The sequence below is a fragment of the Hemicordylus capensis genome, chromosome 3 (genome assembly GCF_027244095.1).
Source record: "Hemicordylus capensis ecotype Gifberg chromosome 3, rHemCap1.1.pri, whole genome shotgun sequence".
Classification (NCBI taxonomy): Eukaryota; Metazoa; Chordata; class Lepidosauria; order Squamata; family Cordylidae; genus Hemicordylus; species Hemicordylus capensis.
Genome location: NC_069659.1, coordinates 117,056,341 through 117,081,664, shown reverse-complemented (window position 1 = coordinate 117,081,664; position 25,324 = coordinate 117,056,341). Strand labels below are relative to the sequence as shown.

Genomic DNA, 25,324 nt, shown 5'->3' with positions numbered 1-25,324 from the left:
ACAATGCTTTTCAGTGAAGTCAGCTTATACATTCAGCTGATAGTCTTCAAGTCCAGTGTCATGGGTTAAGGAGCTGCATGTCACTGCCCCTTGTGGCAGCCTGCTGCACTGCAACAAGCTTTCAAGCACCCACCCCCATAGGTTCCTGTCTGGTGTGGTTTTTTGGTCTGGTTTGATTACTTGGCTTTTCTGATCTTTGACTTTATTTCTGACCCCTGGCTGGTCTAACTAGCTTGACCTGCACTCACTTCCTTGCTTCCAGCAAATGCCGAATCCCTGGCTTCGAGTTTGTTTGTCTGCCTGTCAGGATCCTTGGCTCTGCCCCTGGCCTATCGCTTTCTGTGTGATTCTGACAAGCCCTCCTGATCACTGACTTTGACGCTGCCTCTTGCCTTCTCTCCTGTCTCTGACTGGTAAAAAGAGCCGGTCTTGCTCTTGAGCACAGATCATCCCCTTTGCTAAGCAGTGTTTGCCTTCATTTGCATTTGGATGGGTGACCCCATAAGCACTGCATGCTGTAAGATATTCCCCTTAAGGGAATAGGACCATAGCTTGGAGTATCTGCTTTGCATGCAGAAGGTCCCAGGTGCCGTTCCTGGCAGATCCTGGTTGGGCTTGGAAAGACTCCTGCCTGAAACCTTGGAGAGTGTCACTCAGTGTAGGCTGTGCTGAGCTACATGTACTGTTGGTCTGACATAAGGTAGCTTTCTGTGTTTCTTTTAAAGGCATTAAAAGTGATAAAAAAGTTTCGTGAGTGCTTTATCTGTGATTCAAGCCTGTAAGTCAGTCCAGCTTGTTGTATGCATGTGTGAATCGGCCCCCAGGGTATAGTAATCAATGTAGGGAAAGTGTTATGTGCATGCATGTGTAAACCAACCCCTGTCAGCTGAATGTGTGAGCGAATGTCATAAATACAGTACTTCTGATGTGTTGAGAGGTTAAACTAAAGTTCTGTCTGTGGAGTTGGTGGTGATGTCTGACTTACAAGTATGTCATCACTTGTTTCAGTCATCAAGTGGTGGCCATGAATGTACAAATCAGCCCATAGTGGTCTGATTCTATGAACTGCTATGCTGAAGCAGCAGCTACAGAATCTGGCATTAGGAGTCCCAATGTTTGGTGAAATGTCTGGGGAAAGAGCCCAGCTAGCACCCAGGAACCTGCCATCAGCAGTGATTCAACAGGATGTTTTGTTCTTTCCCCTACTTCTTCTGTGCAGTATAACCCTACTGGTCAAGGGTTGTTCTCAGTTTGACTACAGGAGCTGGACCAACTCGGTAAATTCAAGCTATCAGTTTAATCAGGCACCCTTATATGAAAGTAGAAAAGTACTTGAGCTATTTAAGACAACTTTAAACATTTCTCTATAATGATTTCATGATGTGAATCACCCAACAACAGCTGATTCATACACAGACCTTGCAGCTTTGCTAGGTTTGCATTTGATGAGCAGGAGGCTGCCTGCAACCTTTTAAATCACCCTCAAGATGTAAAGTAGTGAAAATGATGTAAAGGTCCGGAAAGGAAAAGCTTTTGTTCTCAACTCAAAATGCCTCCGCTTTAAATCCACTCCAACTCCATGGCATCATTTCTATCAAAAATGAACATGCCATATTTAATTTAAAATGGGAGATATGTTGGCAGGGCCTATGTATAATTTTGTATGTGGAGAGTGCTATTCTTGGCTGGAAAGATGAAAAAAAAATTGGCAGGCAGCTTCTTATGGAAATCAGTGCTAATAGGATTTTTGGAGCATGTTTACTGGATAGAGGCCAAAGCACACATCTGTGTACATAAGAGTTTAACAGGGACTGGTTACAACTGGCATCAACTGGGAGTGACCTATGGTGATCCATGTGCTACGTTAAATAGTCCTTTGCTAATAGTGCTATAGCACTACCATAATGGTAGAGTTAATAAATGTTCCCATGTGCCTGATTTGTAAATGAATGCCATTAGACTAAACAAACAGAAGCAATTTGTTTCCATTTTGGAGCAGTAATGGAATTGATCCACTCAGCAGTCAAAAGATCTTTTTCAGAATACTGTGCTGAGTTTCTGAGTCCACCACAGAAAGGATCATGACAGACTAGAAAGGTTTAAGCGGAGAGCTACAAAGATGATTTACAAAGATAAAAATTTTATGGAAATAGGCAATCAAGCTTAACCTGTAGGAAAAAAGATTAAGTCAAGGTAAGGAGGACAGTGCTGAAATATTCAAAAGTATGTCCAACATTTGAGGGTAAACAAGAACCAGTGGTTTTAAATTAGAGGGAGGCAGATTTTGTTAGCTGAGAACAGCCTAGAGGAAGTGACCTTAGGGAGATTGTGCAATCTCTTTTTATGAGGTTTCATCAGATTTTCAAAGGTAGACCAAGCATATAGTGGAGATGTTTTTACTCCAAAATGTACTATTCCAGGCTGAGAGGTTGGGTTGTTGACCTTACTGATCACTCAAGCCTTATAACGCCATTGGGCTGCTACCTTCAACCAAGCAGCTCTATTTATGATCCTCTAAGGTGAAGCCACATGTTATACCCACACAAGGATGATGAATTTCCTATTCCTGCTGCATGACTGGACTGCTAATCATGGGGAAAGAGAGAACTGTGGTGCATGGATGTGTGTCTGGTAGGCTGCATTTCTCTTCGTAAAAACAAGTTGTGCAGGCTTGCTCTGGATAATTTGATCCCTGGTTCCTGTTGAGATGTAACTATTCCTCTGCATTTTAATGTCTTTAATATGTCTTTATTAAGACATATTTTTGTCATACCCATGAGTAGGAGGGATGAGAAGAAAACATCGTACTCAACTCTCACTTTAGTGGAGATGACTAAAGGCTGCCCCCTTTCTCCATTTTTAAATAGATTTTCGATACCCCACTGTGTTCACATGAAATCCCTCTGTAAACACTAGGATTGCCATTTGGGCAGCTCATGCAGAGACACAAGCCCTATTCACATGTTATATTCAATGCATGTACAATCTATGTACGGACATACAATTATCCACACATTACATTCAATACATGTACTGTAGCACACTTCCTATCTGTTCTCTGCATATGAGGGGGTCTGTACCCAGGTTGACCTTTGAGTGAACACATGTATAGTCACAAAAACAGGTACACATGTACAGGCATCTGTATGAATGTACAACATAATGGGCTGGTTCACTTGATCATACCCATGATCACTTCATACAACATGCAAAGAGGATGGTGACACACCTGCCCTGATGTCATCTGAAGGATGTCCAAATGTGCTGTCAGGATGTTCTTCAGTCGTGAGTGGTGGGGGGCTCTTCATCCAAACATCCCCTAAACATGCACTCCAAACCCCTGTTTAAATGGATAAACAGCACTCACCCCCTGACAGCACACTGGGACTTCCTTTAGATCAATGGTCCCCAACCTGGAGTCCTCCAGATGTTGCTGAACTACAACTCCCAGCATCCCCAGCCACAACAATTTGTAGTTGGGGATAATGGGAGTTGTAGTTCAGCAACATCTGGAGGATGCGAGGCTGGGAACCAACCACTGCTTTAGATGATGTCACAGCAGGCACGCTCAGTGTTACCACTCTCTACACAAGTTGGGGCCATGTTCAAGTGAACTGCCCCAGTGTCTGAATAGGGTTACACTGTCCCCTCACTGGGTCTATGCAGCATACAAGCCCTCCTTCCACATCCTCTTCCCACCATAGTAGCAGCATTTTGCAAACTATTATATGTACATTCTAAGTTTTGTAGGGGAGATCCTGAATTTGTATTCTGAAGTGAAAACAATATTCTTAGTTGAAAGAAATGGTCTGGCTGAGTTCAAAGTGCTTAAAATGAGAGTAGGGATATGAAGTTGAAGTGGGAAGGCAATAAAGAGGCAGACCATGATAGCTGGGATTAGATTTATTAAAATATGTGGTGTGACACACAAAGGCCACATTCGCACAAAATGTGGAACCTTGGGTCCAATGGGCCTGCAGTTCCACATCCTCCCGCCACTTATCTGTCCACATTTGAACAAAATAGGCAGGAGTCTCTCTGCAGTCAGAGAGACTGCAGGGAGGAGGGGGAATTGGCTGTGCAGGGTTCCTTCTTGTATGAAGGACAGCCCGGACAACCAATCACAGCTGGAGAAAGGGAGGAGCTTCCTCCCTCAGCTCCGGTTTCAACCAGCCCAGCCTTTAGTTCTCCATTCGGATGTACTGCAGGCAGCTGGCAACCTTGGGAACGAGTGGTAAAGCTCACTACAATCCAAAGTTTCAAACTGGAGTTTGGCAAGCAAAACCTCAAGTCACTTTCCGTACGGAACCAGAGTTTCATGCATTCTGACATTCAGGTTTGGCAAACTCTGGCCCCTTCAAATCACGTTTCCCATTAAGTGTGAATGAGGCCTTTAGCAGTGATATTCATTAGCAGGTGTCACTTTGGGGGGGGGGGAATCAAGGTGGGAGCCATTTCTCATTGTGCTGAGCTCTGTGCAGTGCTGTGCTTTCCCCAAGGCCAGTGGGGCTCCTTTAAAGAAACAGAGTCTATCAAGCCCCAATGACGTCTTGTAGGCATGAATGGAGTGCTGGGGAGTGTAGTTCTTTCCAGCACTTTCATCGTAGAGCTCTATGGGGGGAAAGCTGGGAAGGACTACATTACTCAATGCTCCATGCACACTTTCCAAGATGGCACTGGGAACCCAGGGCTCCATTTTCCTTAAGGTAGCCCGACCAGCAATGGTACCTTTCTTCAAGGTAGCCCCACAAAGGAGATCACTGCTTGGTGGGAATGACTGGCTTCACACAGTGCCAAGGAGTCCATGTGGATTATTTGGCTTCAGCTGAAGCTTTGTACAGGCCTAATAAACAATTAGGGAGCTGCACTTAGGTTTGATGGGAACTATCATCGGCTCCCAGAGCTTACAATGAAGAACACTGCACTAAATAGTAAAGAAACCATGAAAGGGGGTAGTTACAGCCTTCAAATTATCCAGAGAGACTGTCATGAACTGTCAGCCAAGATGAACTGGCATGAGACTGGCATGAACCCTGGCACAATTCAGATCACTTAGAGTTGCAACCAATGAATGACATTGCCCTTGCAATGAGAAATAGGTGTGGGGTAGGTAGTCATGAGGTAGGTTTTCTATTTGAGATCTTTGCTGGGTATAGCATACTTTTACTACTACAGACAGCATTCCCACTCATGGGCTGTTCCAAGTGTTCTGCCATCCCTCATCTCATGCAAGACGGCCCTTCTAGGCACCATTGCATACTTCTCATATGGCTGGGTTTGCATTTGCACAGTGTAAAATCACCTTTTAGGACGGTAGGGCTAGAATACAGAGAAGTCAAATGTTCATTGTAAAAATACATGTCGTGGAAGGTGGGTTTGTAGACTGTATACTCAGAAGTAAGTTCCCATTTACTCCCATTTACTTCGGGGGACTTACTACCAAATTAGTATGTATTAGATTGCAGCCTAAGGGAAATAAATGGTTCTTGAAAAGGAAGCAGGTAGTTCCATTAATTGTTAAATGCAATCATATTTGCATTTAATTTCATAGACTTTCTGAAGAGAACCAAACATTCATTACTTGCCTTGGCAAAACACATTACTATGCAGTAACTCATTATAGTATATTTCATTACATTTTTCAACAGAAAACTATGCAGAAGATGAAGTAAAGCAGTTGAACATGGTGGTGTATTTGAGGGACCATTCTGAGAAACATCCATATTTATGAGGCATCAAGCACCATTTAATTTCAATTAGCCTCAATGTAATATTGGGATAATTGAATTTGTTTCTGTATTACAAAGCATCACCACTGAGTAGGAGATAAGGGATACCTGTGTAAACAAAATAAAAGTAGGATTCTGTACATGCTAAAAATGAAATGGATGACTTAAGTAAATATTACACAGATATACATCCCAGGGCCAACTATAGCCTTCTTTCTTTTGAGTGGAAATGCTGGGGAGAGGGGTTATTGTGAGCAGGTAATAGAGGGCGACCATAATTGAGGATGTCATATGGTGTCCTTGCCTACAATCTCCTCCCAGGGATGTGCAAACCGGTTTGATGTTGAACAAATTCGACATTGAACCGGTTTGGTTTGATGGCTTGATGTTGAGCTGAACCACCACCACCCCCGCCCCATTTCTGCTTGACATTGGACCGTCACACACACACACACACACACACACACACACACACACACACACACACCCCGTTTGGTGTGTGTGTGGGGGGATTTGCGAGTTTTTTGGATTAAAAAGTTTTCTTTTTTACAAATGTACTTACCCCCTCTGTGGGGCTTCTCCAAGGGCACTGGGGGTCTCTGGAGGTTCTCCCTACCCCTGCAGAACTCCATTATGTCTCAAATCACCCTGTTCAGGCAGTCTTATGCTCGATGGGCCTCACCCCATTGCGGCAGCCATTTTGGAAGCCGCCGTACATGCCCAATGGGCCTCTGCATGTCCGGGTCATTACATGCACGGCATGTGCGGTGGCCTCCATAATGGCCACCATTTGGGAGGGAGGTGAGACCAAGAATGGGTTGAAGACCACCCTTACAGGGTGATTTGAGCCATAATGCAGGCCCATGGGGGGAGGGGAACCTCCGGAGACAACCCCCCCCCGGCATCAGAGAATACAAGTACAAAAATAAAATAATACTTATATTTATAATACTTATTAAAACTAAGTATTAAGTATAAAATAAAATAAAATAAATTTAACCAAAAAAGCTTGTAAACCTCAATGAACCAAACCGAACCCTGGGGGGGGGGTTGAGGGGGTGCTGGACCAAACTGGACCAGTCCTGTTTGGGTCCAGTTCAGACTTGAACCAAACTGGGCCAGTTGGTTTTATGCACACCCCTACCTCCTCCTTGTATGAGTCCCACAAATGGGGTTTTCTGTGAATTGAGCTCATTTCTATTTGTTCGGCTTCATTAATCTCTGGTAGAATAGACAATAACTGCAAGAAAAGAGGATATCCCTAATCCAAAGGCAGAGTCACTAAGTGCAGTCCAGTTACCTCTAACAGATACAAAACTGCAAACAGTGCCATGGTGAAAATGTTCTGAAATATTGGGGAGGGGGACCTCTGGATGTGCTTGTATGGCTCTATAAGAACATCTTAGTTTTAAAGGTGTTGCCTTTTCACTTTCAATAGTTATTTGGCTGTTTTGTGCTTTCCGATGTGTTGATTGTCTCTGGATTACAGCTATCACTTTTTAGTCTATCAACTTGATTAATTTCATTTTTACTTACTCTGGCAAACTGAGCATGGCTGTCTGTTTTTGCCAGACATGGCTGTCTGAAACACAGTGTCTCTGCTTCACTTGGAAGAGACTTGATTTGCCTGAGCTTTTGATATAGTTCGCAAGTGCTAGACTGCTTAATTCTGGAATAAAAATTCAATCTTGTGCCTAGAAAATCAACGAGTTAAGTCATCTCCCTTAACACATAGACTCAACTCACTTTATTTCCTTTTGTTCTTTATAGCTTGCTCTAGTGGTGACATTTGTTTGAACAGGGGCTGTTATTAACTGAGTGTTGGGGGACTTTATTAAGATATGAAGTAGGTAGAAGGAAGCTTTTTTTAAAAGTAGAGTAGGATTTTCAATGTCTTTATAAAATCGGATGCTACAAAGGAAGCTGCCAAAGGAGGAATATCTGCTGCTAAGTGAATTTGAAAATGATACTGAATGTCTTGCTCATTCAATTTCATTAATGCTAGGAGAGATTCATTATAAATGTGAGAATATTGGTCACTAAAAATGATACTTTCCCTCTTGTGATTTGCCAAGAGTCTGCCCATGATGATGTCTTTCGCGGACATCCCAACATTGTCCTAGCATGTTTGTTTGTTATTGAAACTTCTTATATACTGCCCCCTCCAAAGACTCTAGCTGGTGAACAACAGAAATACCAACAACAATCAATTTTTAAAAAATATTAAAGGGCAAACGCCTGGCGAAACAGGTGTGTCTTAAGAAGGGCCTTAAAAGCAGCCAGGGAAGGGGCTGAACGAATCTGGTGGGGGAGAGTGTTCCAAAGAAGAGGGGTGGCCACAGAGAAGGCCCTCCTATGAGTCTAGGCACCACGCACTACATCAGGGCCTGGGACACTAAGGAGGGCCTGCTGAGAAGACCTGACAGGATGGGGTACAACTTTATAACATGTTGGAGGGGGTGTTAATCATAACAATGGACAGCTCCCTGCACATATGATAAAGTGATGTGCTGTGGGGTAGGGGCATCACAATATATGTGCACTCAGTAGGTCTCCTTCTAACTACATGGGCCAGTAAAGTATTGTCCATACTGGCCCAAAGTCAAACACTCAGTTGGTCTGTGCAGATTTAGATTTAGACAAAATTTAGATTTAAGGTGGGGTGGGGAGGAAAGGTGGTGCCATCGAGTTGGTGTCGAATCCTGGTGACAACAGAGCCATGTGGTTTTCTTGGCAGATTACAAGAAGGATTTACCATTGCCATCTCCCGTGCAGTATGAGATGATGCCTTTCAGCACCTTCCTATATTGCTGCTACCCAATATAGGAGTTTCCCATATCCTGGGAAACACACCAGCAGGGATTCAAACCAATTGCCCCCTGCTCTCTAGGCAGGTTACTTCCCTGCCGTGGCATTAGGTTTTAGACAAGTGTTTATTCCTTGGTAACTGTTGGATTCTTCTGTGTGTCAACTTTGGGAGCTGGATAGCCTGGAAAAGTCCAGTGCCCATGAGAAGGACTAGGGGAAAATGTACTCTTTCACATCTGTCTAATAAATATGTACCTAAGATGACATATCTGTCTTGTAGTGGAGTATCTCACTACAGTGTAGCTTCTCTGTGCAGATTTAGCAAAAGGATGGTCTGTCTCTGACTTATATACAAGCAAAGATTGTGAAAAATATTAAGACAAGATCTATTCCTTTTCATCCACAAAACATATCACCTTAAAAAATGTCCAGGCAAATTTTGAATGTCTATAATGTATAACAAATATATCAGACCAATGTTGGGCTATTTGCACTAGTTACCAGTTTGTTTCTCAGCCCAGTTTAGTTTAAACTTTGTTAAACTTTGAAGCTCTCCATTGTCTGAGTTATCATATGAACCTACTCAGGCTGATGAACTCATCTGCTGTTTCATAAACAAACTGCAGACATACACACAGAGTAAAACAGCAGGTAGCTTTTTCCATAAGTCAGATAAAACAGGACCTGCTCCACATTTCAGCGCACCCCTCAGAAAATGGCCCTCCCTTGACCCCTTATACCTGAGTGGCCCCGAGATAGTTGCTGTGCCCTACCACAAGAAAGCTACAGACATGGAGGTGGTCTCAAGGATCAGCTGTGGGCACTTCTAAGGACCCTGCAACTATACAATGATGCCAGCTCTAAATAATATTATTGCAGTACAAGAGTGTTTGAACTCTCTGGCCCTAGTTGCTGTACATTTTCAGTACCATCACTTTTGCTTGCATTAATTAAAAACCTGCAAGTTCCTGATTTTGAGGGCTTTCATTTTCTAACCACCTGGGTATACTGCCTTATCAGGTCTTTTGAGGTGAGATTACCCCGAATCTCGCATAACAAACATTGTGCTTTTCTGTTAACTGGAATGGCTTTGAGGTCCTGTGCTGCTGTGGTTTAACAGAGACATTCAAATAATGGTTCTAAGTTCTGTTCTGGTTTGGGAGAGAAAGAAATATGTAGTCCAGTTTTTGTTTTAGGTTCTTCACAGTCTCAATTTAAAACCAAAAATTCCATCCGTATTATCAGGATGTCTCTTCCTGCTCATATCCCAATGGAAGAGTACTTGACTACTATTTTAATGTGCTTGTGTGTCTGTGCATGGTGCCTGCAAGGGGAAAAAGCAAACACAAACTGCTTTTGTGGTAGAAAAAGGAACATAAATATTTAAATCGGGTTACCAATTCAAATTTTCCAAAATGAGAGATACATTGGAAGTAGGTAACTCTTCTGTGGAGTTCAGTGAGACTCCTTTTGTCTGAAAAAGACCAGCCCTTAAGATAATCAGCATCTGGCATACTGACCTTGTTTGATTATAAGAACTAACAGATGGAAACAGCCTTTGCCCTTTGTCATTCAACAACAGCTTTTTTAGCCATTTTGGCTATCATTTCCTCCTTACTCAACATAGTTAAATCTCTTTGCATTCCATTAGGCTAACATTAACCTTATCCTGCCCCATGGACCTGAAGAACTTTCCCATGGATGTACAAACATGTACCATGCAACTAGAGAGCTGTGAGTAATCAGATGTTCTTTTTTTAATCCCCTAACTCTGAAGGTTTTCTCTGTTTGAGATGCTGGTGTTTAATACCTCTTTTATGCTGCTATAACTTCATGGTTTGTGACATTGTGCTGCTGGCATGCCCTTCTCTGCTGACACAGCAACTCTGGGGACCATACTGCTACAATATCTTCCTTTAAAAAAAGAAAAGAAATCTAATTTAACAGAGTTTCAGCTGTCCCTCTCACGTTTCAATAGAGGCTATTAGGCAGTCAAAACACCATGGTTTTTTTCAAACTATAGGACTAGATGTTCTCGTTCTTGACCTCTGGAGGTTTTTCCAGGGCATGTCGTTCTGCTGAGCCATTAGTTAGGTTTTACTTTTGCTTACTTTCTCCATTCAACTAGTACTTTGAGAAGGGTCTGAATTCAGCTGCATGCACAAGGTCCTAGTCTCAATCATCTTGTGTGGGTTTTCCTTCTAAATTGTTTTTTATGCTGTAAGTGGCTTTGGGTGCATATGCAGAGAATGTGATAGATTAATGTTATAGATAAACAAGTAAATCCCTGCCATCTCAAGTGTAAAGGATGTCAGGTGATGGGAAAAGACCACTGCCATAGACTCGGTGGCGTAGGAGCACTGTTTTAGTACTTCTCCTGGCTCCGGATCGCACCCGGAGAGCACAGTGAACAGTTCCGTGCTCTCTGCTCGCTCCCTTCCCTGCTCCGCCAAGCTGAACATTTGGAGTCTGGGCCATCCATTCTCCTGATCTGACCCAACTGATTCCCAAACATTAGGTGGCAGTGCTCTTGGTGAGCTGGCACAGTGGCATCTGCCTAAGCAATCTCCATCACCAGCCCAGCCCAGCAGCTTTCCTGCTGCCTGCCCCACTGATCAGAAGCGCTCCCACCCACTGCGGCACAAGCTGGCAATGAGGCAGAGATGCTGCCTATGCCTGGGCTTCCTTAGTCAGAGAGAGGTGGCAGGAGCCGGATGCAACGGCAGGAGCCAGTGAGCTGCCTATAGACTATTGACAATTTTTGTCAGTAAAAGCAGACAATATTGGACTAGATAGATCAATGCTCTCACTCGGTATAAGACATTCACATGGTTACTTCTTTCAGATTGTTAGTCACTAGTTCTCTGGACAACACCCAGACTAAATCAGTCATGACTAAATCCTAGAATGAGACTTAAGTTAGTCATAACTAATTTGTCTCACTGATTTAAAAAGTGCATAGAGATGACTAACTAGTCTGGAAGTTGCCCACTATATAACCATATTCTTCCAATAGGCAATAAGATAATCAAAGGAACTAAAGTAAAATCATTCATTTTATTTATTTATTTATTTATTTATTACATTTATATCCCGCACTTCCTCCAAGGAGCCCAGAGCAGTGTACTACATTCTTGAGTTTCTCCTCACAACAACCCTGTGAAGTAGGTTAGGCTGAGAGAGAAGTGACTGGCCCAGAGTCACCCAGCTAGTATCATGGCTGAATGGAGATTCATTCATTCATTCATTCATTCATTCATTTAATATATACCTCCTGACTCCGAGGCTCTAGGCGGTTCACAACAATATTTCTTTCTCTCCCAAAATCTCTTTAATAACATATAGCATATTCTCCAAAATTTCATCATATAGCCATTGGTACCTATACAGTTACAGTCAGGTGTTTCCCGCATTTACACTGGACTTCTTTGGTATCATTTTGTTCTGTGTATTAACTGTCTTGGCATAGTGCTCCCTAATGTAATTTATCCTCCATTGATGTTTTCCCACTTTTATTGACATAATTTGTCTTTCTTGGCTTTAGAGTGTGCCACTCTATTATTATCTAATCAAATGTGATATGTTTATTCTAGTTGGCTACACTATGAATGACCTGATATTTGAGTGGATGAGTACTCATCCGGTACAAGTAGCCGAAGGTTTAACTCTTCCGCAGTTTATCTTGAAGGAAGAGCAGGAACTTGGTTATTGCACAAAGCATTACAATACTGGTGAGCATTTCTTTATTATTTAAATTAATTATTCTCTTCACATCTGATAGGCAATAGGAGATATGGTAAACTGAGTGAGAAGAGTGAATCATTTCTCTGGAATATAAGAGTCTTCCTACAATGTATGTAGGCTTTCCTTGGTAGCTGCGGTTCTATTTGGCATTTTCTGTTCTGTGATGTGGACTGCACGGTACCCCAAAGGACACAGAGCAAAAGCAAGGATGGATTTATTATTTCCACATTTACTTAATGCTTGCAGAACAGTTAGAGATGATAACAGTTGCTCCCTTCTCAGGGAGCAAAGCATGTAGTGCCTACCCAGTCGTACTGTGCCCTTTCCCTACTACTAGTTCTTAACAGCAGATGAGGTGATAAAACTGTGTCTGGAGTCTACCACCTCAGACTACAGTTGGAGACATCACAGGATTGCAGGCTACAAAAACGAAAATTACTTACACATCGAAAGTTAGATAGTGGGGAGGAAAATCCTAGCCCAGCCTTCTCCCTGAAACGTTAGTGTTCCCTATGTAGGATTTTGGTTTTTCTTCATGTGGTTTCCCCAACTGCAATCTGAAGTGATGTAATCCCAAGGCTTACTACCTCAGCTGCTAATTGTGAGAACTAGGTCTAGAAGTCAAGCAAAAGCTGGAAATATACAGTACAAGCTTGATATAAGCAGTGCTGCTACATGGTACTAAAAGGAAACAGGGAATTTGCAGGAATGGTGCTTATGGCCACAGTTTTCAAAGAACGAGATAAGACTTCTAAAGGGCAGCATGGACACTTGCTACAGAAGGGGGCATATTCTCCCAATTCTTTCTCCTTTAGTTTTGTTATAGGAATTTTTCTTGGCCCAAGAAATTGAATATTAATACAGATAAGTAACAAGGAATGGAGTTTAGCTCACTGCATGGCTTATTTCTCACTTTCTTGTGTTGATCAGTGGCAATGGAGACCAGTGGTACAATTATCTACAGTATTTTCCTGTATTTTACTGTAGCATTTTCTACAGTAATTATCCTTTTTATTTCTGTATTTGTTTCCTTTACTTTTCTTCTCCCTATGAATCTGAGACAAAAGTACTGCTCAACAAGCTGTATGTATAGTATTCCCCGTCAGGGTCGGATTAACCTTTTTGCCTCTGCATGGAAGTGGGGGGGGGGCATGGAGGGGAAAATCCCCCCCTTTGCCTCTAAATATCACCACTGCTGACAGTGGGATGGGGGGGGTGCCAGCAACTGGCTGCAGGGAGGGTGGGGTGAGGGGCAAGGAGGGAAGAGTACCCCCCTTTAAACCTTTTAAATTGCCAGGAGTGGCGGTGGCCTGTCTCCGGCCCCACCAGCGACCCCTCCAGTAACATCCCACACACGGGGCTGTGGCTTGGGCTCTGAAGACAAGCAGGCTCTCCCCCTGAAGAGAGAGAAAGGTAAATAAACACTGTCAGGCAGCAAACACTGCCTGAAAAGATGGGGGAGAGCTCGCTTGGTTTCGGAGCCCGAGCCACAGCCCCGTGTGTGGGATGTTACTGGAGGGGTCACTGGTGGGGCCAGAGACAGGCCACCGCCACTCCTGGCAATTTAAAAGGTTTAAAGGGGGGGACACTCTTCCCTCCTCACCCCCACCCTCCCTGCAGCTGCCTGCCAACACCATGCCCCATCCTGCTGCTGGCAGCGGGATTTCCTTTCCTGCCCCCCTCCCTGAAGCTATCGCCACCGCCCAGAGAGGCATGGCAAAATTTGAGGAGTGGCAAATCACTCCTCAAATTTTGCTGCCATAGGCAAATGCCTCTTCTTCCTCTTCCTTAATCTGCCCTTGTACCCTGCACCCCCATTTCATTATATATGATGAAGCTTTCTTTCTTTCTTTCTTTCTTTCTTTCTTTCTTTCTTTCTTTCTTTCTTTCTTTCTTTCTTTCTTTCTTTCTTAGGCTTATTTTCACCAACTTCAGGCCCCTTGCTCTGTAGAAAGGATATAAAGAATGAGGAATCCTTGAAATTTTCATAGCATCACTAAACAAAATCTTCTTGACAGCTTTGAGAAAGGGGGAAAAAACATTTACTTCTTTTTGTTCTTCTTTACATTTTTAAAGCCTTGCCATTTGTACACACAACACCCTCAGTCTAATACAATTAGACTTAAGCCTATTTAAATATATATGACCTTGTATTGGATTGTGGCCGAAAATACTGTAGAATCAAGCAAGGTTTTTGAAATCACCGCCACAGACAGAAGTAGGTAATATATGCTTTCAATAAGGGGATGGTTGCTTTCGCCTGATATTACTAAATGTTATCATTTAACATGTTAATGAAAAACAATATAATTACAAAGCAACCTCCTCTTTTCAATCATATTGCTTCAGCTGTTTTATTAACTCACTGGTCTACCACTCTTTATGGACAGCTCTCAGTTGCAATGGATAGCTCTTCTCTATTTCTGTTTTTTTACATTTAAGGTAGTTTAGAGCCCATTTCATTGGCCAATAATCGTTCTTGGTTTTTGGTTTTTAGTAAGGAGCAAGAAGGAAATTAGCACAACATATTTTAAGTATGAACAGGATCTTAGAATACTGATAGGGTTCCAGTTGCAAAAATGATAATCTAATCCAGTAGGAAGTATGTGGTAATAGGCTCCATTTGATTCATGGACTCACAGAGTAGTCGTTGTGGCCAAGTCATTCACTTGGCCTCTCTTCCTTGTCTGTAAAGATGGGATTCCATCACAGTGTTAGTGAGGATAAATGAAAATCCTGTGACCCAAACTAGGTGGTTGTGTGTATAGTGAAGTTCTCACTACAGCAATTTCCGTTCGTTATGGGCAAATCCCCTTTAGTTTGTTGGTGAATTGGGCTTGGTAAACAAAACAAAATCATCTTTGCTCCAGAGATGCTCGTGATAAGATCCCAGGCCCAATGAGCCCTATTGCATGTAGTTTCTAGGGTACCAAAAGTCTAAACTAAAGACTGTTTGCCAAACTAAATTTCCCTGGGTCACTCACAGCAGCTGGTATACTGTTACTGCAGCATTCAGGGTGCAAGGGAGGGGTGAATTTGGTTTAAGTTCCAAAACAAAGTAGAACTTATGGGGGAAATGTTGCTCAATTCACAATGCAGTCGAGCAGTGGAGAAATGACTTGATTAGCAAGCCAGAGGTTGCTGGTTTGAATCCCTGCCGATATGTTTCCCAGACTATGGGAATGTCATCTCATACTGCATGGGAGATGGCAATAGTAAACCGCTCCTGTATTCTATCAAAAGACAACCACAGGGCTCTGTGATCGCCAGAAGTCAACACCGACTCGACGGCACACATTATTAGGAGCTGGACAAGTTCATATTCCAAGCCAGGTAATTTCAAAGTTCAGTAATGCCACTAGTTCCCACTGAAAAAGATACAAATCACTTTCAGTTTTTAAAAGAGATTTCTTCCTTTAATGCAGAAGTTCCTGTTACGAAAAACATCACACCAAATTCCTTGCTCTCTATTGTCTAGCATTTAAAGCCTGGATCTTTTAAAAATTATGATTATTACTAATTTAACATCTTTTAAAAAAACACACTAATTTAACTCTTTCATTGTTCATGAAAATTTGGACAAGTCCTAACAACTTCTTCCAGTATAAAACTCTATTCAACAAGATCCAAAAGTTGTATTTTTTTCAAAATTGAAAAATTGTCTCTTAGTTAATTGGGTCAAGTGATATAAAAGTCTCAAAGTGACCACCTACAGTAGTGGTCATCCAAGCAGGATGTCAGCTGAGGTAAGAACTTGTGCAGTATTTTCATATTTCTGGTAAAGAAATGAAGCCAGACTGAATAACAACAACAACAACGATATCTATAACAACAGCAACAACATTGACAATAAAATTCAGCCATTCCAGGTCCTTGGGAAGGACTCGATGTCTGGATAAAACAAACCAGTCAATAACACTTGTCTTACTATGTAAACAACAACAATAATAATAAATAATTAGACATTTCAAAATCCATTTGCCTAAGGCAGTTTAATTTATGCTCATAATAAAGTAAGATTAAAATGTACAAAAATGATTTATAAAAGCAATTTCATGTTCTAGGAAAATTTACATGCATTGAAGTAAAGTTTCATTTGGAGCGTCAGATGGGATATTATTTAATCCAGATGTACATTCCTAGCCTGCTGATCGTCATTTTGTCCTGGGTTTCTTTCTGGATCAACATGGATGCTGCTCCAGCCAGAGTTGCCTTGGGCATCACCACCGTCTTGACCATGACTACTCAGAGTTCAGGTTCCAGAGCTTCTCTTCCAAAAGTAAGAATTCCCCATTTAAGTCATTTAGCATTGGAACTATCTTTTGTCCTTTCTTTTGTCAAGTCTGTTCTTGCATGTTAATAACCAGTTGAGATGTTATGGTATGTACTGACAAACAGTTATTTTGGTGTTTTGGGTGGATTTTATTTTGTTTTAGATGTTTTATTTTGTAATAGATGGCAGGATGTGTTTTATTTATTTATTTATTTATTTATTCAATTTCTATACCGCCCTTCCAAAAATGGCTCAGGGCGGGTTACACAGAGAAATAATAAATAAATAAGATGGATGTGTTGTGTGTGGCTGAAAATATTCACAGGCCATTGCATATTAATAGTGCAGCATAGATTGTGAGAGGTTTTCTCACAATTCCTCACTGCTGAGCTACTGGCTATGGGATTAAATAAACTGTAAAATGTATGTATCAGAAGGGCTTCAAGAAACTACATCAAGCCCATAACATGGCTCTTCTTCTAAGTTTTGGTCAGTCAAGATGGTTGCTAGGGTAACCAGGAAGTAGAAGTTGTGCAATCAGTAGATGAGTCTGCTAAATTCCTGTTGAGTAAATTATTTTGGGATTTCCCCTTAACAAGTCAGAGCTAGAACTTTCTTCAAATGTTCAGATAGGAACTGAATGTCCATAGAGCAAAGACAAGGTTCCTGATAATGGGAAGAGCTGCCTACACTTGTACAAGTGAACACGCATAGACACATTGCAGATGTGCAGTGGAACAAACATAGATAGCCAGAATGACCTTACCAGTGGCACCATGGGCTCATGTATTGACATGACCTGGCAGTATTAAGTGACATAGAAGCAGCATGACCTGGAAGTTTTAAGTGAAGCTGGTAAGTCTTGGAATGGAGGTGTGGGGGCGGGGGTAGTGGAGGAAGCCTATAAACATAAGTTCTGTTCAGATCTTCACTTGAACCCATGAAGGTTCTCCTCCTCCTTTACATGCATTTACCGAATGTCTGCTAATGGCTTGGCCATGAACTCTAGTGGTTTAGTGAAATGCTCTTTGTAGTAGTCTGCTTAAATGGAATATATTGGATGAAACTGCACAGATTTTGTTGATGTTGCTCTTCTAGTGGTAAAATGAAGTAGCTCTGATAAATCTGGTGATTTAGTACTGTTGGTTCAACTTGCTGGCTTGCTTTGCAAAAGACATGATGCTCACACAGACTGTAAAGAAGGACATTTTTCTTGTGATAATTATAGGTCTCTAGCTGAGTGTCTTTTTAAAAATCGCAAATGTATAGGACATGCTACTTACAGCAAGCAGAAGAGTGTTGGCAGACAGCTAACTTGATCCTCCCAAGTCTGAATGTACCTGCAAAGCCCTTTTTCAGGTGGTGCAAAGATTAAACCAGGATTTCCCTTTGGTTTAATCACCACACCTCTCCTATAGTTCAGGAACAGATTTTTTTTCTTTGTTTGTATGCATGTGGCACATATTCTGAGGAGGCCCTGGGCTTAATTCTTGAGCCAAGTCATGCTGGTGTCATGTGATATTGGTGTCATGTGATGACCTGAACTGGGAGCTACAAAAACGCTGATTGGATATGCTTAATTCTTTGCTTAATTCCAATTGGAAGCCGAAATAGATGAGACTCATCATAATCTCCCAGGGTCATCTAATGTTTTCAGTGCTGCAATATTTTGACTATGCTCTCCATTCAACTCATCTGCAGTTCAACCTCCTGAAGAAAAGGAGCTGAACATAGTGGTGTTTTGAGGCTAAAATTAATGCCAGGAACTTTATTTTATCTACACAGAAAATTATCTTTTGGAGTCAGTAGACCTACAACTATATACTTTGCCCATTTACTCAGGTAATTGCTTGCAGAGTTATTTTTGACTGACAGCAGTGTTTAAGGCAAACGGCATGTGAAAAATTCAAAGTTTTCTGCAGCATTTGCTGTAAAACTATTGTCTATGAAGCAAGGAAAGTCAAATATTGACTAATATAGGGATGTGCGAAACGTTTCGGATACAAAACGTTTTGTACCCAAAACAGCCTGTTTCGGATGTTTTGTAGACAAAACAAAACACCCATTTTCCAGATCCAAAAGTTTTGTATACAAAACAAAACGTCCCTGTTTCGGCTACAAAACGTTTTGTTGTTTCGGACCTCGATTTTGTGGTGATCTCTGAGTCAGTCTCCATTTTGTGTTTGACATCTCTGAATTTCCCACCCTTCCAGCCTTCTGATCGGTGACCTAAATCATGGGCTGACCTGCTGACAATTCCCTCCTTGTTCCCCATTGGCTCTTTTGCTTCTTGCCACTCTTCACTGACCCCACATTGGCCAGGGGAAGGATTGCTAACCCATGGGGTGCTGGGTTCTGTTGATTCTGTGGTGTTCTGAGTGTAGATTTTCTGGTAGCATATGAGAGTGGATTCTTGTTTTTCACTGAAAATCTCATATGCTACCAAAGAATGTACAATGAACACCTCAGAAACAACAAAACCCAGTACCCCACGGGCTTGTGCGTATGGGGGTGGTTGGCACCCTATGTGCACTACACAACTCCTCACTCTGGGCAACCCCAGTGCCCCCCAAGTGGAATTATGGGGCTTCTGAAACCTAAACCTCCATTATTCCCTATGGGAGAAATCTTAGACACGTAAACTTCATCAAATCACAAAAGATCAGCCCTTTGCCCAATTTCTTTGAAATAATTCTGGAAGTTTCCTTGCCCCCATTGGGCACTACCACCCACCACACTCCACTCTGGATCATCCCTTTCCCCTTGATTTGAAGCGATACATTTGCTGGAATCTCCATTATTCCCTATGGGAAAATTCTTAAAGATGTGTAAACTTAAAAAATTCACAAAAAATCAGCCCTTTGCCTAATTCCTTTGAAGTTTGGCTGCTAGCTTCCACCCATTGGACGCTACCACCACCACCCACTCTTTTTGCCCTGGGACCCTTTTTAAAAATCCAAATAGATTTGGATTCGGAAAATTCGGCTACAAAACAAAACAGGGCGGATTCAGATTCAGAAAATTTGGGTACAAAACAAAACGGGCGTGTTTCGATTCGGATACAAATCTAAACAAGAAAATTCCAAAATGCACACCCCTTGACTAATAGCAAAGGACAATAATTACATTTATTAGGTTTACTGAAAATCTGTTTTCATTTATGTGAGAGGTTGGTCCACTTATGAGACAGCTTGTCCCTAAATTTGGACAAGCTGAGCTGAAGAACATTTAAAAGTAGTTTTGGACTCCTAGTCTCTGATTATTCCTTATTTTTACAGCATCCATTTTCCTTTTTCTTACCAGACTCACTGATGCTAATGCTTTTTTGTTTTGAAGACATTGAGATTGTTTGTCTGGATGACTGGTATGCAGTCAAACTTGGCTTTCTATGATATGAAAACATCCAAAACATTCTAGGGATGTCCTTGAAGTTACCATGGCTGGAACATGGGAAGTACAATTTTGTAACTGGGTCAGGTAGCTAAACTACAATCAGTTCATAAGCTAGATGGTTAAAATGATCTTAACTCAAAATGGTTTATTTTTATTCATTGGGTTTAACATTGTTAGCTAGCATTGTTAGCTAGTGTATGGAGGGTCAGGTCAGGGGGATGCATTTGCACCCTCATCTTCTGACTCAGCAAAAAACAGCATAGACTCTCGTTAATGACTGGCTTTTTAATAGCCTGCTCCAATTCTGGGATCTGTGAGACTTCAGTGGGGTCCCAGAACTCAAGCAGCAGAGCAAGGGCAGCAAATTACTGAGAGAGAGTTCTAAGCCCCTTTGGTGGCCATTGCTGGGGAAACCGGGAAACTGAGTTCCACTCTGTTCCACTATTGCACTCCTTAATGATTTCTTAAATTCAACAGACAAAAACCATAAAAGACATGTTGTTTTTTTTACAAACTTTTTACATAGTTGTCTTGTGATCAAACTGACACCATGCTACCTAAATTTATAAATGACATAATCCATGTTATATACACAATTATATATACAATGTTAAATACTCAGCCCTATTACTGACACTCTGCACACACCTGTATTTATCTAGTATAATACTTTCAGCTATTCAAACAGTTATGAGAATATATGTTTGTCACATAATTCTTCATATATTTTTCTAAATTAAAACCAATTATATAAATATATGGTGATGATATATGGCCTCAAAATAATTTATAATTTAATAGAAGTAACAGAAGTAAATGCTTTCTAATCCCCATTTTATTGATTTATTTATATTTTATTTCATTTTTCGCATATGGACGCCAAGTTTTTCTTACAGTATCGTCTTCTGTTCACCCATATAACTGTTTTCCTTTGTTAAACACTTGGCTCAGTTTTTAACCTTGATTTCTAGAAACGTCTGTAAAGAAGGGTCTGATAATACAGATGCAAACTTTGTTTCAAATGTGTACCCGTGTGTGGATATATATATATGCACACAGACAGACACACACACACATACACACCAAAAGATGCCAAGATTTTGTGTCTCATTTCCATGGAAATGTTGGCTGGCTTTAATAGCAACAGGTGTGCAGCGTAATTATAGGCATTAGTTCTTAGCCTGATAACATACTAATTCACTAAATGCCACAAAACATTCTCTACAGCATGTGTAACTATCTCTCTATTTCTGTGCCCAGGTCATTTGTTTGAGTGTTGAGAAACATTTAGTGTTTAACCCCCCCCCCCCCAAAAAAAAACTCCCCACAGAATTTGTTGTAAAAGGAACCAGACTTTTAAAAGCAATTGTGTAATTAATCCAAAAATGTGTAACATCTACTAGCGCTAACTCCTTCTCCCACTCATGTTTTAGCACCTTCTACTTTGCTTCTCTCTGTGCCTGGAACAGCCTTTGCCCCTCAATTTGTAAGGCCAGCTTCAAATCCCATCTTAATAAATATCGATTTCAAAAGTCTTCGTTAGACCCTACTAGCTTAGGTTTATCTACTTTTCTGTCACCTTCTAACTTTTGCCAATCCATTACCACCAGTTGCCAACTCCTGAATATTCTGCAGTCATCCTATTGTCTTTTCAATGTAGATGCTAATGCCGTGAGACATGTGATCAGTCTCCTGCTAGCCTTCCTTTTTAGCTGAAATGCAGCTTCCAAATGCTTTGCATCTGACTGGAGAAGTGGCAGGAGAGAAGTGTTTACCCTTTCTCATCAGGCTATTTTTCTGGTCAAAATTGCCCCCTCCCCGCTTTCCCAGTTCTCCCAAGAGAAAATATAGAGGATTTCTATTTCCCCCCCTATAGGTGAGAAAGCAGTTGTGTGGCCAATTTTTATCATGAAAACAGCCCAAGAGGGAAAAGTTAAACATCCTTTCCAACTGCCCCGCTACACTGCTCTGATCAGATTCAGAACATCCGGAAACATCCATTTTAAAAAGCCATTGATGACTGATTACATGCCTCCCAGCATCTTGTCTTGTTTGGACCTAAAGACTGGTTCAGACACAACTATCATATGGGTCTTTGGCCAGTGAAAGAGCACTTCCTTTGCATGCAGAATGTCCCAGGCTCAATCCCTGGCATCTCCAGGGAGGGTTGGGAGAAACCTCTGTCTGAAACCCTGGAAAGCCCCTGCCATTCAGTGTAGACAGACAGTACTAATCTAGATGGACAAATGGTCTGACTTGATGTAAAGCTGCTTCTTATGCTCATATGCCCATGGACCCTCTTCCCTGTAGATCTTTAATGTGAACTGGAGCCTATATAAAAAGCTGTATTTGCATCTGTATAGTCTCCTTGAATAGGCATATAGTTGGGTGGGTCATGTCAGAGTATCCATATTTGTGAAGGTGCTCAAGCTCAAGATTCACTCCAGCATCCCAATGCATGAATAATCTCCTTCCCTGGGTCATGTGAGAACCAGCTCTAAGTCCTTGCACTAGATTCAGAATACCTCTTGTTCCATATAGCACCGAACACGTTGACACTACGTAACTGACAATCTGCGCACCTTCGGCGAAACCTCCCCCCACCCTCCCCCGAAATGCCTCAGACAGATAACACCCAAATGATCCTCTGAAAAAAGTTTGTCTATGTGCTGTGATTAAAAACACAAGAAGTTAATTGTATAATCTCTCATTGTTACATAAATAGAAATATCTAGCAAATTAGAGGAGCTGGGTGATGTTCTCAATCTCTACAAGGCATACTACACATTCCTGAAGCCAGCGTTTTGTGGTGTATTTGAAACAAACGCTTCCTTCCCACCCTCCCACATGTCAGGTGACAAGCTTTTCCATTAAACAGGTCCCATACAATGTAGATTGGAACCCCTAGCTAGTGCATTCTTGCAGCAGCCCATCAGTTATCATGAAAACCATGAAGAATATCTGATAAGAAGGCATAACTTATCCGGAACCACACATGTTACTTATGTGAGTCTCTGCAGATAGAGATATGTCTGTTTGGACTACCTGGTTTATAGGGAGACACGGAGCGATGCAGACATGATATTTCAGCTTTGTTATTTAATTCCTACCTCAGACTTAATGAATGGCCAAGTGAGGCAGGCCCAGACCATATTTAAGATGACTTGCAAATTTAAGTTCCAGTTACACAGGGACATCAGAAACTCCTATATATGAAGTCAGATCATTGGTCCATCTAGCTTAGTACTGTCTACACTGACTGGCAATGGCTCTCCAAGGGTTCAGGCAAGAGTCTTTCCCAGCCCTTCCTGGAGATGCCCGGGATTGAACCTGGGACATTCTGTGTGCAAACCAGGTTCTCCACTGGCCCCATTAGTTGTCTAATTCAGTACTATTATTTCATAACTTACAGGTGCACCTTTACTACTCTATTTACTCATATCTAAGACTTTAGAGAATTTTAGAAAGACACCATTTAAACCTTTTAAACACCTTTTAAACAAGACACCTTTTAAACAAATATGTGGATTTTATTCGGAGTATGTGAGGTAGCTCGGATCAAGCCAGGCTTGAATTCAGGCTGGCTCTGCTCAGATGGTTCGGGTTGAATCGTGCCCGGTCCGGTCCATCTGGACTGGGCCCAGTTCGAATTGAGCCATCTCAGAACTCTATTGGTAAAGGGGAACCCAGTGAGGATTTCCCTTTACCAATAAGGGGGGTGTCAGGGGTAGAGGCGTATCTAGGGAAAATAGCGCCTAGGACAAGCACTGAAATTGAGCTCCCTGTCCAAGCATCTGACACCCATCTTTCAGATAACTTTACCATCATATCAGCTGAAAAATACAAGTCAAGCTTGTTAATCTTTTAATATTTCAAAAACTATTTAGCAGTGGACGTAGCCAGATCAAAAAATGCTGGAAAACTACAAATTTCAGTATGCTGGGGCTCATGAAATACCCAAATACTATGTGGAGGTGTACTTGGGAAACTAAACAGAAGTGCCTGTCTAATTCTCTACTATGCATTGTAGCATCACTATTACATAAGTTTTAAAAATCAATGGAGAATTTGACTTTTCCCAGATACTCTGAAAATAATTAAAGGATATGCAGAGTAAACTGTGTCACTGCTTGGAATTTATTCTAGTCTTTCAGAAAGACAGTTAAAATGAGAGAAAGAGAGCAAGAAACTCCCAGTGGGCCTTAATATTAAGGATTTCACACTGATTCAAAGACAAACTCACCATTAATAGCCATATTAGCAAGACATCACATTTAACTCACTTACCACAAGAAGCAAAGTAAGAGCAAATGAATACAATCCTAGCTCATAAGCGTCAGCTCAGTATTCACAAGCCCTGATTCTCTGTACATAGTGCCAATCTGAATATGTGTACAGTGACTTATATTATATTAATTTTTTAATTTTTTTTAACCTGTAGCCCCTTTGGGGGGGCTTCCTAAAGTCTGTGGGGATTTTTTTTTGCAAAGGTTCCCCCTCACCCCGCTGGCCTCTAGGGCCTCACAGGTAACATTTGAGCATGTGCAGTGGCCAATTTTAAAAATAATTTTTTTTAAAGGCCACTGAAAACAAAATGGCCACCGTGCATGCTCAAATGGCCTCTGCAAGGCCTGGCATGACCTAGGGCCTCACAGAGGCCATTTGAGCATGCACGATGGCCATTTTGTTTTCGGCAGCCATTTTTATTTTTAATTTTTAATTTTACAAAATGGCACCCCCCTTCAAGTGGCGCCCGGGGCACGTGCCCTGCCCGCCCCACACTAGATACGCCCCTGGTCAGGGGGGCTTCCATAAAAGTAGTGGGTGGGGAGTAAAAAGGTACATTAGAAGTGCTGATGGTGGTGGCTGCTGTGGCAGTGGCTGTGGGGGGGGGGAGGCAGCTCCCCACTCCACCCCCGCTGGCCTCCTCCAGTAGCCCAGGCCATTTCAGGCCTCTGCACAAGCATTGAGGTCACTAAAATGGCCTCTGTGCATACATGGAGGTGATTTTAGTGACCTCCATGCCTGCACGGAGGCCCAAATCATGCCTGAACTGACCCGGGCTACTCAGGGGGAGGCTGGCAGGGGTGGGGGTGGGAATAAACATCCCTAGTGTTTATCCAAATGTCTGCATTTTTCTGTTGCACTAGTTAAAGATAGGAGCATAAATAAAGAAGGTGAATTGTGTTTTGAGCTGTGAAATGTAGCATTATAGTATTAAGTGCCATGAACTCTTAAGTTTTCCATTTACTAATAGTGCTTCTCTTTACACAGCCAAGTCACATTTATATTGCATTCACACAAGGGTCAGCATTCTTCAAAACAAAACTTCCAAGCTTTCTTTACATGAAAGGAGTTGTTTCAAGTCCAGACTCAG

At 41.8% G+C, this 25,324-nt stretch overlaps 1 protein-coding gene across 9 annotated transcripts in view; it reads left to right on the top strand.

The window, feature by feature from the left end:
- GLRA2 (glycine receptor alpha 2) overlaps window positions 1-25,324 on the top strand; it is a 203,201-nt gene that overhangs the window by 69,478 nt on the left and 108,399 nt on the right. For all 9 annotated transcript variants that reach the window (XM_053311481.1, XM_053311488.1, XM_053311480.1 and 6 more), the window contains 3 exons: window positions 10,189-10,271; window positions 12,131-12,268; window positions 16,346-16,560. In XM_053311481.1, coding sequence (XP_053167456.1) covers window positions 10,189-10,271; window positions 12,131-12,268; window positions 16,346-16,560 — 436 coding nt within the window. The remainder of the gene's footprint in view (window positions 1-10,188; window positions 10,272-12,130; window positions 12,269-16,345; window positions 16,561-25,324) is intronic.